Here is an 18,427-nt window from a genome sequence, read left to right as displayed (position 1 = left end):
TGTCATGACATGAATTTTTCTTAACAGTGACCCTAAAACTCTGTCATGCATTGGGCTGTATAAGTTAGGGGAATAACCCAGAATGCAGCATTGTGAGGTAAAAGCAGCAATGACATTCTACAATTACAGCTTTTTTACTTGGTTATCAAAGGAGATATTCGCACATAATTGGAAAGTATCACCTCAGTCTTGAGAAAAGAAGATCCCGCACTCTGCTGTTGCTTAGCATCACAATTTATTGATCGTACTAATGTTTTGGTCTCTCTAGACCTATAAATACTCTTGTCAAGATCCAGAGGAACCGAAACATTAGTACGATCAATAAATTGTGATGCTGAGCAAGGGCAGAGTGCAGGATCAACTTTACATTGAAAACCGACAATTTTATGTCATATTACATCTAGTTTATAGCGGCCTTCTTCAAGATCAACAATCATGATTGAACCTCATCCATATAAAAGAGAAATACATATGGAGCCAGAGTGTGTGACATTTTTTTCCTACTTTTGATATTACATCTAGTTTCTCATAAAATTACAACTTTATCTTGAAATATTCAACTCTAATTGTAAAATTTGGACTTAATCTCATAATTTGTAAAATTTAATTTATCCTGAAATTGACTTTTTTTCTCTTTGGTTTTTTCTTCTCAAAATTATGACTTTATTCTGAAAATATTTCAACTTTATTTTCATTTTTTCAACATTCTATTTAATCATTTGACTTCTACCATTACAACATTTTTACTTGTAAAATAACAACTATCTTGTATATATTTCAACAATCTTGAAATATTAGAATTTTCTTGTAAAATTTTGACTTTATCTCATAATTTTACAACTTTTTCCACACAAAATTTACTTTAAAGTAGACTTTTTTTCTCCTTGTAACATTACTTTACTTCACTATGCCTTACTCCTTAAAATTATGCCTTTTTTCACTTTGTTCTCAAAATATATATACATTTTTCCCTTTACCATGGCTCTAATACTCTCGTACATTACCGCAGGCAGTAGGATTTAAAGAATAACCCACAAATCATAGTGTTGTAACATTAAAATGGAAATGACAGTGACATTCTACATTTGCAAAAATAAACAGACAAAATCATGTAAGCAGTTGTCAGCAAGAAGAAAATTTTAGTATTTTGTGTGTGTGTGTGTGTTTTAGGCTACAGCCACACTAATAAATTTTTGTTTTAAAACACATAATTCCTGCTACATTTACGCCAAGCATCCAAACTACTCTGGGGTTTTCAAACCCCTAAAATGGAGATGTTTGAAAACGCTGCAGACACCGACACCAACTCCAGGATTGCATTTTAGTCTGGACGGGCGGAAACAGAGACTTTTGAAAACAATGACATAGACACCCACGTTCGCTTCCTGACTATCAGTCACAACATGTCCTTCCCTGATTCGTCACGCTCCTATCATGTGACCCTTTTCAAGAGGTAAACAATCAACATAAGCCTCGACTACCAGTGGTTAATTCAACATGGATAACGAATTACAGGTGTTGCTGACCTTGTTGTCTATGCTAGCAGCTGTTGTGCAGTTAAATTCTGCATTTTATAATACTACTACTGCCTACATGCACAGGAAGGAAGCTATTATTTCAGCTATGTGCGACAATTCCCGTGTCCACTGGCATTAGTTTCAGGTGTTAGTATGGAATGAGATTATTTCTGAAATGTTGCTAAAAAGCTTGTTTGGACAGAGATCTTTTTTTGTTTTAAAATGAAAACATATTAGTGTAGATGTAGTCTTAGTATAAACACGTCACTAACCAGCATCTCCTAATTTAACTTACAGCTGCATGAATTTACCCATTAAAGCTGCTCTGATATACATTTTTATTTAAATTACTTTATGTGGAACAGGTCACTCCTTGTTGTGAACCTACAGAAGTTTATTCTGCACTTGTTTTATCTCATTTCTGCTACAGGACTTAAATCCTACTTTGAGGATATGAATACTTTTATCTTTTTAATACTTAAGTATTGACTGCAAGAGGTTTGTGTTGTAGATAAAATTCACTCACACATGCATAAAGTGAGTCTGCGGCAGCGTTATTGTTGTCCAGAGGTTTTATTTCAGTGTCTGTAGTGTGACAGCAGAGGGAGCAGAAGTCTGGAGGAGGAGGGACGAGCTGTCAATCATAACTTCCCCGACTGAGCACTTCAACAGAATTAGATTAAGTGTAATCAATACCTTTCCAACCAATCAATTTCACCATAAGCCTTTAAACTTCTACTTCTGGCCTGGCCTGCTTTTTTAATTTTTTGGGGGATTTGACTTTTTCCCACAAACTTGTTGGTAAACTTATAAGAGATGTGTTTTATTTCAAAATACTGTCGTTATTTTTAAGGTGAACAGCTAAATTGGAAACGCTTGAATTATCTGCTCTCATTGGCAGCTTTAAGAATAATTTCTATATCAGAATTGTAAAAAATAAATTGTTTTGCAGAGAAAAAACAATGGCACAGTAACAAAGTAACAAACGATCAGAGAAAAGAAAAGAAATGTAATTTTAAGAGAAAATAAAGTCGTAGAGGGAAAAGAAAATCACAATATGATTTAAATGTCATATCAAAGAAAAAAGTAATTCCAGGACAAAGTGTTGCATGTTTTTTTTCTTGTAAAATTATGACTACTATGACTACAACATTCTCCTCATAAAACTTCTGTGTTCTTGTAAAATTACTTTTTTTCTTGTAATGTTGTGACTACTTCTTCAAAAAGTGTTGAAAAAACTCATTACAAGTTAATTCTCAAAAGAATTACAACTTTATCTTCAATAATTAATAATTACTAATATTATGATTTTTACTTGTAAAATTACTTTATCCTTTTTACAAGTAAAAATCACAATATACTTGATGCTCGATTTTTGTAAAATTACAACTTTATTCTCATACTATTACAACTTTTTTATCTTATATCTCATAATTTTACTTTTTCCACAAAAAAATTACTTTATCCTGAAATTGTGACTTTGTTTCTCTTAAAATTACTTACTTAAAATATGTGTTTTTTTCCTCAAAAATTATGACATTATGATTTTTTTAATTCTCAGAATATCTTTTTTCCTTAACGTTGGCCCTAGTACTCCATCATACATTACAGCAGGCTGTTCAAATTCCCGGATGTTTTTGCAGTATTTTTCCTAAACTTTCTGTAGTATGATACTAACCCTCCAGGTCCCGCCTCCTTCCAGGCCTCTGCTCCAATCACATCGTCTGTCTGACGTTCACAGAAATAAGGACTTGTATCAATGTAAACAACCACTTCTGTACAAAAAAACAAACAGAAACAACCCCAAGCTTTAGATAGAAAACAACCAAACAATAAAACTGAAGAGATTTAACTGTACAATTCATAAAGTCATAAACTCATCATCATTTCTTTCTCCTTCTATCATCACTGCACACTTTCTCTCACCTTTACAAATAAAAAACACCAAATCAAATATTTCTCCTTGAGTTAGCGTCACTCTCTCTCAGCTCATACATAAAATAGAGTCTCCGTTAGTATTTGCCTATTTACAGGGTTGCAATATATACACATTTTTTATTTTTTCAGTGTTTTCATACAGGCGACACAGCGGACGGCCTCGACCCAAGAGGTCGCCCACCTTTCAAAATTATGGATCCCAGAAGCAGAATTACAGGCAGAAGCTGCGATTGTCCCAAAATAACAGGAAGGTTTGGTTCAGGTGTGAGGTTAGAAATGGTTCAGTTTAGATGAGTTTAGGTGTAGCATTGAAAATCGTTTTGTTAGGGTTGCATTTAGAGACAGCCGGGGTTCAGGACTTCTGTTTCTGCCCAGAACTACAGTGGGATCCATAATAAAGCGCCCGACACCCAGGAAGTGGTCCTGAGAGAGCCACCGGCAGACTAGTGATGATGTCATCTTCGCTGGGTTTCACACTTTGTACCCGACTGAACCGCTGCAAATGTCTCCTTCTCGACAAGATAGCTAACATCAAATACAGAGTCCTGAAAATTCATTTTGATCTCTGAAGCAACAGAGTTACATGTTCTTTAAATAAATGGGAGATCAAAACTGAATTTGTGATATTGGGAGTTCAAACTGATGTTCTTGGGAATTTGAAATTTAACTCTTGATCTTGGGAGGTCAAAGTCATGTTTTTGGGAATTCAAACTCGTGTACTTGCAAGTTCGAACTTTGACTTGTGTTCTTGGAATTTGAACTCAAATCTTTGTTCTTAGGAGTTCAAACGAACTTGTGATCTGGATATCTAGTTTGAACTGGTGTTCTTGGGACTTCTAACTCGTTCTATGAAGTTCAACTTGTGTTTTTGGGAGTTTGAAATTAAACTCATGATCTTGGGAGGTCAAACTTGAACTTGTGTTCACAAAAGATTGAACATGTGTTTTTGGTACCTCTAACTCTCGTTCTTGGGAGTTTTAACTCAATCTTGGAAGTTTGAACTTTAAATGGTGTTCTAAAGAGTTTAACATGAAACGTGATCTTTGGAGGTCGAAGTAATGTTCTTGATAGTTCAAACTTGAATTTGTGATCTTGGGAGCATGAACAGGGACTCGCGTTCTTCGGGGTTTCTAACTTTAACTTGTGTTTTTGGGAGTTCAAACTTTTGTTCTTAGGAGCCACTGGTTAATGTAAGATGCACGCTTGGATACTTGTGACTAATGATGTTTCACAAGAACAGACAATAACGGAGACTGAGAAAGGCCTACTGTGTCTAACCCTGCTGGGATTATTTCATATATTTTGAGGAGAAAATAAAGATTCTCTCCATATGAGATGTAAGATCTTGTCAAACTGGAGACGTTTTGCAGGTTGTGTCCCTGTCCAGAATCAAGTTCACACATCATGTTGTTCAAAATCTGAATCACTGTAAACAAATGGTGGAGGTAATTTGAGACTTCTATTATGTTCCTGTCCTGAGTTTTACTCCTGAATCAAAGATCCTCTATTGTAAAAACATGACAGCAAATGTTGGACTTCTTCTTTATGGCAGATATCAGTTCTGGTATGATACTACATTAAGTGTGAAAAGGTGAAAATCTTGGTTGATGTTTTCACCTTGTTGCAGTGATGTAGAAGTGTATTCAGGGTGTGGTCAGTGCATTCTGATATCACTAGCGGGTGTGGTTACATGAAGAGCTCAGAGCTTGTTTTAAATTTATGTCCATGAAATCCAAAAACTACGAAAGTAACAGCCTAGTTGTAAAACAAAATACAGACTTCAGAGATATTACCTGGTCTCGGATATGTTGACATGTGTGAGGAGGTGGACTTGTCTCTGGACGGGATCAGCCTTACTGAGCTTTTGCAAACAGGATGTTATGGTACAGATGGAAAATGACAAAGTCTCACCGGCCACCAGAGCTGAGCACAGTCAACATTTTGCAAACTTTCCACACTTCTTGAGACACTTTTTACAGTACTCTGAGTTAAGTGAAGAGTTTCATTCCAAACACAAAGCAGGATACTGACTGAAAATCTTACTGGAAATGAAAAGTCTCAAATAAGTGTTTTGACCAGGGCTCATATATTTAAAAAGGGGGTCAGGTTAATGCAGTAAAAGACTTCAAGCGAAGAGAAGTGATCATTAAAGGCTGAAAGGGTTTTTCTGTGAATCAGCTGCAAGAAGTAAACATTACAAACTACGAGCATCTTAAGAATGAAACTCTTCAGTTCACTAAGGAAAAACCTCCATCTTCATTCATTTTGTCTTGTGTTGAGTTGCAAAATATATTTTTTATATATATTGTTAAAGTGGTTTGTGAATTTTTAAAGAAGAATTAACAGTCCTCCTCTTTGAAATTCAAAGTTGAATTCATAAAACACATCCTTGCTTGGGTTTTGCCAGTAGCTTAGGTGGCTAATGTTAGCAAACTTCAGATGAACACTGTTAAATAACAGACTATACTGAGTCTTTGGAGCAGTGGGCTTTTGTTTTCAGGATAACGGGCCATCTGATTAATGGGCTTTTGGTTCAATGGGAGTTTTTTCGAACTATTGGGGTTTCGGAATAATGGGACGTCTGACCAATGGCATGGCACCGCTTGGGGTTGTAGGGACTACGGGAACATGCTACAATAACCCTGCAAGCTAGCTACCAGCTAGCTAGCTAGCTAGCTTGGTTGCTAACCAGACAATAAAATGAGAAATGTATTTGTACCATTGACTTGTCTCTCCGACTAACTGCAGATCATGCTGCATTTAGTTTAGCTACACATTCAAATATGCTAACGTAGACTCACTGTATTTCAGACACTCGTCACATTGAATTTACTCCAGCGTTTATGTCCATGCACTCATAAGCTTGATTGCTTGCTTCTTCTCTAAGTGTCACAAATTAAAATTTATTAACACATTTTGCGCCAATTGTTTGAGAAAAATTATGAAAAAATTACAGAGAGACACGGTCCAGATAACTGGATTTTTCAACTTACAGTATCCTGGACAGGGAAGAGGTATTATTATATCTAACAATCTAAAAACATTTAACACTTATATTTAAATCCTGTCTAAGGATTCTATGCATGTTCTAACAATTAATTGCATTCAAAACACATGCTTCTCCACAACCCTTGTGTTTGTAAAGCCACAGGCAAATGTTGTAAACTGATTTCTCTAAAAGCAAAGGGTGAGTATGCATCTTTTATCATATTTTGGGAAAAAAGGGAGACTAAGGATGACACAAATATATATTGGATTAACGACCTTGAAAAATCAATGAACACTATTTGTGTAAAGAAAAAAAAATTAAGAGTCTGTAATACAGTCAGTCATGTTAGCTTCCTCCATTTTAGACTCCCTCAACAGTGCAAATTTGTGATTCACCAAGTTCACCAAAGTTTAGATCTGACTAGACCCTGAGGACTCAATAACAGACAAAATAACTTCAGATGGAGATTTTCTTTTTACAGATCTGTCAAAACCAAACTAAAATAATGTTTCAGTGTCAACAGTCTGGACTCAGACCTGGTGGTGATTACAGCATAAAAACAACAACTCTGTAGGTTTCTATTATTATAGTCTTAATGACTGAAGTGTGATCAGCTGTACAAACACAGAACCAATCGATCGCAACACAACTGGACTCAACTGAACTGAACTCTACTGAAAATCTAGAATAGAAGAGTAAACAAAACCTCTCTCTGTCTCTGAGCCCTGAGGTTTGGCAAAAGTGCTTCGTTGATGCGATAAGTTGGCCAACCAGCGTCACTTCCTGTAACTCCGTTATTGCCTCGGACCTCAACCCGCCAATCCACTGATCCAACCGGTAACAGGAGAGCTGTGTGGGGCCGATCGGGTCTTTCCTTAAAGTCGATTGGCCGTTTTAAACGTGACAGCAGTTAGATCCCAAATGCTGAGAAATAAGTTCTCCTGTTGACTTATCTTTGTAGTCAAGTTGATGATGTCGTCACGTAAACAGCTGATTGGCTGCCATGTGATTATCAGTTCAATCAGCTTATGATCATTTTCAGTCACTTTATCAAAGGACCATACCCGTGGGTTTGTTTTTCTTTTTTTTGCATGTTTAAACACTTATGTGTTATGTATGTGACATCACAGCCAACCATTTTCCAAAATGTGCCAACGTGTTTTAGATTTATTTTTTAAGTGTTTTTATATCTTCCAGATTTCTGATGGCCTCAGTTCAATCTGCAAATCAACCCGCATGGACCTGAAAATGACTACTATCAGGTAACATCCATACGTGCCAACTTTTCAGTGTCTAAAATGAGATTTGAATTTTATAATTATTTTTTGGCTCTAAAAGCTACTCTAATCAATATTTTGTTGGTGGAGAGCAAACCAGAGCTAAAAGGAGAGTGAATATTGGACTTAAATTCATCAAGTGAATATAAACACCCTTCCGATGTCTGCTGGATGTGGAAGTAGGCAGCTGTTTGCTTAAATGTTAGCCACTTAATAAGCAGATAATATATCAGGTGTTGTGTTTACAGTCTGTTGCATTGCCCCAAAGTGGGCAAAAGTAATAATCTTGTTTTAGTTGCCTAAACTGAACCAAACCTCACACATGATGTGTCAGATCAGAAAATGCTTGTATGATTCATTTTTCTAACACTATTTTGTGATGTCTTTGAAGGTAGTGTCAACCTATTACAGCATGTTACGTTACGTAACGTGTTAGCATGTGAACTGAAAATTTACCAGGAATGGAACCCTGAGGAACTCCACAGGTAATTATTCACTGTTAATGGATGATCATGTTTGTTTCTGTTGTGGAAGTAGGGAGCTGTTTGCTAACATGTTAGCCACAACTACTTTATAAGCAGATACTATGCCAGGTGTTCTGTTTACAGCTTAATCTGCTGCCCCCTAGTGACCAAAAATATTGTCCAATAATACTGACTAAACTAAACCACATTCAAAAATATAAACCACTGTGGTGCAGTTTGAAAAACAGCTGGCAGCAATGCAGAGTAGATGTGATTTGTTGTAAACAGGCTAAAACATCAGTATGGTCCTTTAAAGTGAGCATGATGTGAGTGGCGTTGAGCAGTTTGCTGAATTCTCCAGCCCCCCTGTTGGATCAGAAAACACTGTGAGAGACAATAAAAGCCCCAAAACAAAAAGCAGAAAAGACCGAAGAGTTGGTGAACATCTTCAGACTGAAACTGAGATCACGTTCGGTAGAAAACCAGCATCTACACGCTCGCATCCAGCGAGGAATGTCCACCATCCTGACAGTCCTCTGCTAAACAAGTCCAATCATGCGATCTGAGTTTGCAAACGCACTGTGACAGATGTCCCACAGTGTCCACAAGTCCATCACAGATACTGTCAGTGAATGCATCGTCATTGTTTAGATTAAATCATGGAGGAATCTGAAGCATAAAGAAACAGTTCCCCTGTGTGTAACATCAGAGAGGTCAGAGGTCAGACTATCAGCCCTTACCACTGATGTAAACTATGGACACAACTAACCATAATCGCCAGTTCAGTTGCAGATCCATAACTGGTCTTTTCGTGTTTGTGTCCTGAATTTGATGTGAAATAGTTCATTATTGATGGAAAAATATATTCAGTCATGAACAGATTTCCGGGTGCAGGAGTCTGACATGTAAACTCGTGGAGTGACATTAGAGTTAAAAAGTCTAATTTCTACTGGTTCCACCTGCACTCAGACCAGTTTCTACAAGGTTTAGTGTCACATGATTTACTGACTGTTTCTGCAAAGATTTAGTGTTGTACAGTCTGGCCTGTGTCCAAGAAAAGATCCTGGAGAACAAAACCAACGCTGCGAAATGTAAATCGACATTTACTCGTCTTTGAAAGCGATGTATTCTCCAGTTAAAGAATCAACTTGTCTGTCTAAATTCTCCGTCTGCACATTGTTGTTGTTGTTCAGAGATGTTGGTGAAGCAGTTTTGGTTTATACTGTAACCTGTTCCAGTTCAGTTCCAGTGTGTGAATTCCAACCTGTCTCCTGACAGGAAGTTGGATCAACAAGTCAGCTCGAGATATGGTTGTCCGCGACGTCCAGTTACCCAAAACACCTTTCATTTGTAGATCCATGGACATGTTTTAGTGCATCTTCGCAGGAACATAATTCCCATGTTAATTGTTTGGCAGCTGATCGACAGAAGGGTGCTTTCCATTCAGATAACTCTACTTCCTCCTGTCCTTTCAGACTAGGACCCACAAATCAATGCGCCATCATCGAGGATGTTCCAATAACTTAAAAGAGTCTCACAGGAGACGAGGAACCACAGGTGTATCTTATGGGGAAGTTTCAGTGAATCTGTAATATTTTTTATATTATTGCATGTTTGCAAGTTGTACAGGAGACTCGCTGTGGAGACTACTACTGTACTATCATGTATGAATTGGAAAAGCAGCAAATTCACTAATTTTTGCTTGAAGAATGAACTGTTAATCAATCGTCAAAACAGCTGCTGATTAATTTTCTGTACATTGACTGATTGATTTTTCATCAACAGCCAAAACTTGCTAAACTTCTGTATATTCACAGCTATTATTAGTCCTGTAGTATCAAGCCTGAGTCTTACACAAACAGATTATAGACTAGGGCTGCAATTAATGATTATTTTCATTATTGATCAATCTGTCGATTATTTTCTCGATTAATCGATTCAGAAACTGGTCTACAGGACTAAAGAAACCAGAAAATGTGTAATATCTAGTATAGTAATAGCAAAAAATGACTCAATACAATTAATTGACTATCAGAATAGTTGTTGATTCATTTTCTGATGATCGATTCAGCTGTATCATAGGCTTTACGTAGAGCACTTATTTCGCTGCCTCAAGTGTTCTGCTCTTTCATGAATAAATTCTAATTGACAGTCACTATCTGTGGAGCCGCAGTAGATCTATAATCAATATTGGAGTTTTATAGTGTTTTTCTATAAGACTGTCACTAGAGGAAAGTTCCTGTGCATCAGTAGTAATTTGCCGTCTCTTTGATACGATGCTGGAGTGAGCGAGGATGTGTCATTTCATGAAAACAATTTCTTGCATTCTCATTAGGACGAGCTAAGACACAAAGAAGAGATGTGAGGGAGGGAAGTGATGAGTCACGTTAGCTGAATGGAAAGCATCCAGATTGCAGGCTGTGAAAGGGTCAGAGGTCAGTCAAGTGACAATCAGGTGGTCAGATTGTCTTTAGTCTGATTGGTCAGTCGCCACAGGAGGAGGAAAATGATTCATTTCTTCATCTTCACTGCTGTCCTGTTTCACCTCTGACAGGATTTATTTCATTGAGGCTGCGTTCAGGGAAGAGAAACGTTCAAAACTGTTGCACAACAGAGATTAAGATTTCAGAGTTGCAAAGTGTCTCAAACAAACTGTGGAAAAAAGTTTCACAGGACACTTCTGTGTTATTTCTGAAGAGTTTGGTTGCTGTAGGTGTTTATATCTGAAATCTGAATGTCCCAAATAGATTCAGGAAGACTACGGAGGTTTCTGTGATGTTTCCGTCAAAGGTTTTCTCAGTAGACCTTCACGAACATCTCAAGAATGTTCCTGATAGTTGCTGAATGAATCTGGAGTTCAAACTACAAACTCCAACTGGATCATGAACTGACAAATGTCTCTCAGTTTGTTTGAAGGTGACGAGTTCTTGGTCCAACTGTCGGTCGAATCGACGAACTTCGTCCAAATGTGTCTGTTGTGGATCATCGTGTGTTGGTTGTCAGGGTTACTGGCAGTGTTTGGACTAGACAGTTGCTGATGGAAGGACAAGGGAAGGAGGGGATGTGGAGAAGACGAGTCAGAGGAAAAGGAAGTGATAGTCGCGCATGGAGAGGAAGAATAAGAAGCTTTTTTTCTCAGCTGATCAAAATCTTGTTTTTATTAATTTCTTGTTGCAGGTAGATGAGGAGGAAGAGGAGGAGATTGTAGGTTTCCTTTCCTTTTTTCCCCTTGACACAAGTTTCTTGAATAACAGCATGTGATCGTTTTCCTCCTCCTCCTCCTCCTCCTCCTTTTCATCTCTTCATCCCAGCTTCTTTCTTTTCTCTCTCTATGTGTCTTTGGGCTCCAGTTTGCAGGACATGTCGAACAGCAGGTTCTGGTTGTCGATCACCTGTAGCTGTCGCACGTACGCCTTCGTCTGGAGGTGGGACGGGGACGTCTCCGTGTCCATGGCTACCGGGCGACAGAGAGGAAAACACAGAAAGGAAGGTAAACAGATAAAATCACAATCTTTCCATCATTAATCAGTTACAGAACACAGAGATGCAGTGACACAACTTCACCACCAGATGGAGACAAACTTCAACATAATGTGAAGATCTACAAGATCTACAAGAAGAACTACAATTTATTTTCATTATCAAATAATCTGTTGATTTTCTGCACTTTTTCCTATATTTTTAATTTTATTTTAATTTTCATTTCTGTGTGATGTAAGACACCACATGGGATTACAATATTTCATAAAACATGCATCTTCTGGTAGCTGAAACCAAAAAATATTATAATAATTAATAATTTGGACATTGTTTCTTAAAACATGATTCAAAACAATTAATTGATTATCAAAATAAATGGCAACGAATCTCTGTTGATCGACTAATCATTTAATGTGTTCATATGTATTTATCTCTATGCATGTTTATATTACATTTATCACTTTATGTGCTACTACTAAAGTTGAATGTAATATTCTGCACAGACGTGTTCAGTCTGTTTGGTTTGACAGAAACATGTTGAGAGAAGTCTGATGAGTGAAGTCAGAGGTCAGAGGTCACAGCAGCTGCAGCAGCGTGTCGACACATGAACAGGTAAAAACATAACATCATGTTTTAATGTCGGCCCTGAGGCCTGTGCTGTACTGACAGCAGGGAGGAGTCCATTCATACATCTGTGTGAGAGTGAGTTACCTAGCTGACTGCTCCTGTATCGTCTGATTATCCTCACCATCTCCGCCACTTTATGCTGCAGAAGAAGAAGAAGAAAGAGGAGGAGGAGGGAGGAAGTTAAAAGCAGTAAACGTTTGAGCTTTAGGTTTATTGTTTCAGTTTGTTATAGTTAATGTTTTTGATGTTTCTAATCATAATTTCACAACTCAAAGTCCACTGAAACCTTTTGAAAAAAAAAGAAAAAAAATCCTCATGGAGTTTTCAACCACATTGACTGTGAGATTCATCAACAGTTATCTTTACTTTAGCAGAGGTGGAAGAAATACTCAGATCCTTTACTGCAGTAAACAATATCACAATGTAAAAATACTCCATTACAAGTAAAAGTCCTGCATGAAAAATCCTCCTACAGTAAAAGTACATAAGTATTATGAGCTTGATGTAGTTAAAGTATTGCAGTAAAAGTACATAAGTATTATGAGCTTGATGTAGTTAAAGTATTGCAGTAAAAGTACATAAGTATTATGAGCTTGATGTAGTTAAAGTATTGCAGTAAAAGTAGTGGTTTGGTCCCTCTGACTGATATATTATTATATATGACATCATTAGATTATTAATAGTGAAGCATCAGTGTTAGAGCAGCATGTTACTGTTGTAGCTGCTGGAGGTGGAGCTAGTTTACACTACTTTATATACAGTTAGCTAGTTTAGTCCAGTGGTTCCCAACCTAGGGGTCGGGCCCCTCCAAAGGGTCAGCAGATAAATCTGAGGGGTGGTGAGATGATTAATGGGAGAGGAAAGAAGAAAAAACAAAGTTCTGATACACAAATCTGTTTTCAGTTTTTGGACTTTTTCTCTAATCTTTGATTTTTGCTGAAATATTGGATCATTTGAACATTTATTGAAATGAAAGCATGTGAGAAGTTTAGAGGGAAAAATCACTATTTGGTGGAGCTGTTAACAACTCATAGACATGTGAAATGTGACCCCGACTACACACTGCTTTTTGTAAGACATCAAAAGCCAAAAAGGTTGGAAACCACTGGTTTCATCTTTAACAATGTGTTGTATTTTAAAAGCTTGTTATATTATCCATTGTGTCAAATCTTCATCTGAAAAGTAACTAAAGCTGTCAAATAAATGTAGTGGAGTAGAAAGTACAATATTTCCCTCTGAAATGTAGAAAGTAGCATCACATGGAAATACTCAAGTAGAGTACAAGTACCTCAAAACTGTACTTAAGTGCAGTACTTGAGTAAATGTACTTAGTTACTTTCCACCACTGCACTGTATTGTACATTTACAGTAAAACTAAATGTAATATACACTACACTGCCTCTGTTCATGTACTTCTGTGTATTGGTTTGTATTTAAATGTGTTGATATCTGATCATACAAGGAGCCTAAACTCCAGAGACAGTAATCAAGTTTCATTAGACTCAGTTGATTTTTATACTGAAATGAAAAAAGTTTAACTGAATCTGAATTTACTCACCATCTTCTCGAAGTTGACAAGCTCGCCGTGAAACGTCTTGCAGCTCTCGTGAAGGAACGTCAAGTCTGACAGAGACAGAAAACAATCAGCCCTTTAAAATCCATCCGTTTATCACCACTCATTTAATTTAAGTCACTTTCAGTCAGTTGGTCTTTTAACCTGCTCAAGTAACAGTTGATTTGGTTCTGTATAAATAAAACTGACTTGACTTAAATCCTACACACTGGTCCTTTAATTAGACACCGACATATTCAATAAATGAATCACGTTTACATTAATATTAATATTCTTTATAGCATAAAGTCTACCAAAGGAAAACTGTTAAAATACTTCATTACAAGTTAAAGTCCTACACTCAAAATTTTAATAAATATAAATAATAATAATAATATTTTCAGCAAAATGTCCTTGATAACAGTCTCATTCTGCAAAATGGCTCCTTTCAGAATGTGATATTATTGGATCATTATGTAAGCGGTACTTTGATGTTGTTGTCGGTCAAGATGGATCATTTTAACCACTTTATACTGTTCATTTTTAATATTTTATAAACTGATCATATGTTTTTTTGGTTAAATTACCCGTCAAATACCTGAAAGATATTCAGGAAATTAGTATAAAATGAAGGGAGCTGTAAAATAAAGCGTGTAATCCATTACATTTATAACAGTTATAATTATTAGTAACTTTTCAGATTTTAAAACAAAACATAAGATTTACAGGAAATTAGTGTAAAATCAACAGACCTGTGAAATAAAGCATTACCAATTTAAGAAATCTTTCTTTCTGAAACTGCAAACTTGCAATGAAATAATTAACCTTTCAATCAAAGAAAAGGCCTTCGCTGTCCTCTTTGTAATATTATCAGTTATGTTTTGGTTGTCGGCCATTAAATCTCATATTAGTGCGTCTGTCCTATAAACATTTAATACATAACAGCTTTAATCTCTTCTTTCTTTCTTTCTCCTTTTAACCACTATATTCACTTCCATCCATCTTTCTCTGGTGGTGTTGCCATGGAGACGGAGAGCTTAAAGCTCCACACACACACACACACACACAGAGGCATACAGTGTGTACAGTAATCTCATTTAAAAGTCCTTTGAAACTGAACGATGAAAAGAAACACGTAGCAGAGAAGGAAAAGAAAAGCAGCGATGAAGAGAAGAGTCTTTGAAGTGCTTTGATTAGCCAGAAGTGCTAATTAGTGAGGTGGTGCTAACGTGCTAACGCAGCTGGAGAGAAACAGAGTCTCTCAGAGGGCCGATAAATGATCCGCTAATGAACTTTCATCAAATCACAAAACTAAAAGACGTCTTATTTGGAAAGTTTCAGTCTGTCGTTCTGCTGCTGGACATGAAGAACGCTAGAAATGAGTCACATAATTAAAATACATATTAATTAAATGAAATGTCGTCTCATTTAGTTCCTGTTAAGGCAGCAGATCTGTCTCTGAAACAGAAAACGCTGGTTTTTGGCGGAGCTGATAAACTGTGGGTGACACACGAAAGTTATAAATAAATGAATAAATTAATTACTGCGATTTAAAAAAAAAAAAGTTACCAAAAAATAATGAATGAATAAATTACCGTAAGTGATTACAAATGAATATATGAAATACAAATATATGTTGCCAAAAAACATAAATAATAAATAATGCACTCCAATACACCATCACCCACCAGGACATCAATAATAAACATAAAGTAGAATTATCACCTTTCTGACAACGTCAACAGAAACTGAAAATGTTTAAACTTCGTTAAAGTAGAAATGATGGCAGAGCTGTTGGATTGGATGCATTAGATTACGCAGCTGTTCCTAATAAAGTGGTCTGTGAGTTGATTTGTTTTTAACGCAACTCAAACGTTATCTTCCGCTGGGAGTGTCTGTGACTACCTTTGAGCAGCAGAGGTGTGAAGGGGATCAGTGGAGGTCTCAGGCTGGTGATCAGGTCTCTGTAGGACTTGTGGTTCCTGGACGGGTCCTGTAACACAGATATGATCAATTAAATTCATGATGCTGGTGTCACATACAGGCCTGTTTGTTTGAATGAAATTGATTTTTGGGTAACAGAAATGATCAGGTTGAGCAGAGGTCTTAGACGTCCACTACAGGTCCAGTACGGCTGCATTAAATTACATTTCAGTACAAAAACTCCAGAACTCCAGCATTTCTATTAATAGGCGACGTAACGCCTTCGTTGTGTAACCGAGTCCTAAAACTTGAGCATGAAAAGATGATGTACTGTTGTGTGACAAAATGTTTGATTTCACAGTTATTCTGCTGGAGTCTTGATGTTCATGTTTTTGGGACAGTTCTGTTCAAAATGTTGCATGTTAAGTGTCGTAATGATGTTTCATGTTCCAGCTCTTCATTACAGATGCTGTTTCATTGGTCTTGTACGTCCTACGGGAACCATGAATGTGTATTTCTCAGCCCAGTCATCCTTAAAACGTACGTTTTCCACTGTCAACCTTTCTGTTTTAAACAAAACATTTTACTTTTTTTTATCAACCAGAGCACAGAAAACTCACCGCAATGCTCTCAAACTGCTGAAACTGCTTCCTGAACTTCCCGGGGAGACCCTGATCACACAGAAACAGAGAGAACAGATCATTAAAACACCGACCACGTACGGCTGAGAAACTGGATATTTCTCCCACTAATGACCAAATATTCATGAATTTTTCTGTTGATACACCAGTTCTACTTTTTAATCACATCACACGTGTGTCATCCAGATTGTATGTTTACACACACAACAATTTTATCAAATTACACTACTGTGAATAATCATTATAAACATTCATTTGTCCCTCTATCAGTTACATTTATTATATTTATCTCCTGGAGGACAGACAGAAGTGTAGGAGGCAAAATAACTGCAGGATTTCACTGTGTGTCTGTCTGTAAGCATGTAAAGTGAGACTTGTCTGTTTGTTCTGAGATGTTTTGCCATAGAATTATTTTTTAAGTGAATGGTTTCATATCTATTGTGTGTTATTTGTTGTGCTCTTATTCTGGCGTGGCGTTGTGGGCGGGTCTAACAGGCCTGGACCCGCCCACTTGTACAACTGGCGCATCCTAAACGACTGGAACAACTTTTATTTTTAATAAAACTAACATTTAAATACACAATAAAGACAAAAAAAACAAAAGAACGTTTCTCTTCCTAAAAAAGTAAAAGACAACATTTTTTAAGCTGCTATCGTGTGTGTGTCATGAATCATCCTGCCTTTAGGTTATGTTTTGTTTTTTCTCTCATTTAGTCGTGCATTTCCTGTTTTATTTTGGTTTCTAACTCTCCTCTCGTTTCAGATCCACTTCCTGCCCTTGTGTGTTTCCCGCTCCTGTCCTCGTCATCATCCCCAAATGTCCTCCACCTGCGTATTTAGTCTGTGTGACCACTGCTTCCTGTGCCAGTTCGTCTTAGCCCTTAGTTGCAAGCGTTCCAGCATTATCCTCTTTGTTATAGTCTCTAGTGTTTTTGACCCCGGATCTGCCTTTTTTTGGTCCTGTTGTCTTCTCTGACTGCCTGCCCGTGTACCGAACCTGCTATTAAAGACTTGTTTTTTTGGAACTACTGTTTGAGTCGTGTGTTTGGGTCTGGCCCTGGTGTACCAGACAACCTTGTCAGTGTGAAGTCTGGACCAATCACAACAGGCCATTTCACGTTGGCCCAGGCCTGTTAAGCCTGTGCATGCGCGCCGCAGTACGGAGGTTGTTCAGCAGCAGATTTGGTTTTTTCGTGCGTTTTTATTCAGGCTTCAGCCCAGCGGTCTATGTTGGCTGTAATAACACATCAGTTTCCAGCTGTGCGGTTTAGAATACAGATGCAGTCACACAGCTGCAAATCCACTTCCTGTTGAGACTAGAAGAACCTAGAAAACAATGCAGGCAAGACGGGAAGTAGAGCTGAAAATCACTGTCTGACTTGATTGTCTCTTTATTGCCTTGAAAGCACAGACTGTTTCTGTTGAGACAAGCTTATGAATTGTCAGCGCAGTGCACTGCTCTCTCTCTCTCTCGTTAAAAGTCAATCTAGCTCACCCAGCAGTCGATCTCTCTCTCTCCCTGCAGTCAGCTTCAACAAATAATAATCCAGATCATCCAAACAAGATGGTATTTCCTTAAATAGAATTAAAATGTCAGGGTTCTAAATGAATGGATGTGTTGGTCAACACAATCCATAGGAAAAAATATACATGATAGATACTAAGATCACTATGTTTAATTTCCGCACGATTTGAGCAATATTCCCGCGTGTGCCGCTTGTAATAAATACAAACTGTCGCGGGTAAATAATGTGCTATCCTTTACATTGAAAATGTTTTAGAAAAACATTTAAAAAGTGTCATAATCAACCAGACGTGCTCGTCCACAGCATGATCATCAGTCATTTCTGTTTTAGCGAGACTACCAGTTGGAAACTGTCAAAGGAAGGCAAACAGTATTAACTTCTGTAATTGAAAGGCCCAGCTAAAACTGAAATCCTGGCGCTGTGCCTGCTCTTATTTAATGTGTTTCTTTTGTGATGATTGATGTTGCTGTTGCTCCCTCATCCAGGACAGTTT

General features: G+C 37.2%; 1 protein-coding gene and 1 long non-coding RNA gene across 2 annotated transcripts in view; one reads left to right on the top strand and one right to left on the bottom strand.

The window, feature by feature from the left end:
- Positions 1-8,202: 8,202 nt before the first annotated feature.
- Positions 8,203-18,427, bottom strand: part of rapgefl1 (Rap guanine nucleotide exchange factor (GEF)-like 1) — a 47,176-nt gene continuing 36,951 nt past the window's right edge. The window contains exons 12-16 of the mRNA XM_042393433.1: positions 16,388-16,438; positions 15,750-15,837; positions 13,851-13,915; positions 12,377-12,431; positions 8,203-11,639 (exon numbers count right to left, since the gene is read on the bottom strand). Coding sequence (XP_042249367.1) covers positions 11,515-11,639; positions 12,377-12,431; positions 13,851-13,915; positions 15,750-15,837; positions 16,388-16,438 — 384 coding nt within the window. The 3' untranslated portion in view covers positions 8,203-11,514. The remainder of the gene's footprint in view (positions 11,640-12,376; positions 12,432-13,850; positions 13,916-15,749; positions 15,838-16,387; positions 16,439-18,427) is intronic.
- LOC121884570 lies at positions 11,603-17,433 on the top strand. Its single transcript, XR_006092370.1, has 4 exons — positions 11,603-11,675; positions 12,169-12,277; positions 16,234-16,307; positions 17,172-17,433. It is a non-coding gene; the product is annotated as an uncharacterized LOC121884570 (long non-coding RNA).

The sequence above is a fragment of the Thunnus maccoyii genome, chromosome 18 (genome assembly GCF_910596095.1).
Source record: "Thunnus maccoyii chromosome 18, fThuMac1.1, whole genome shotgun sequence".
NCBI classification, from domain to species: Eukaryota; Metazoa; Chordata; class Actinopteri; order Scombriformes; family Scombridae; genus Thunnus; species Thunnus maccoyii.
Note: the sequence above shows the minus strand (reverse complement) of the source record. Positions and strands in the feature narration are given on the sequence as shown.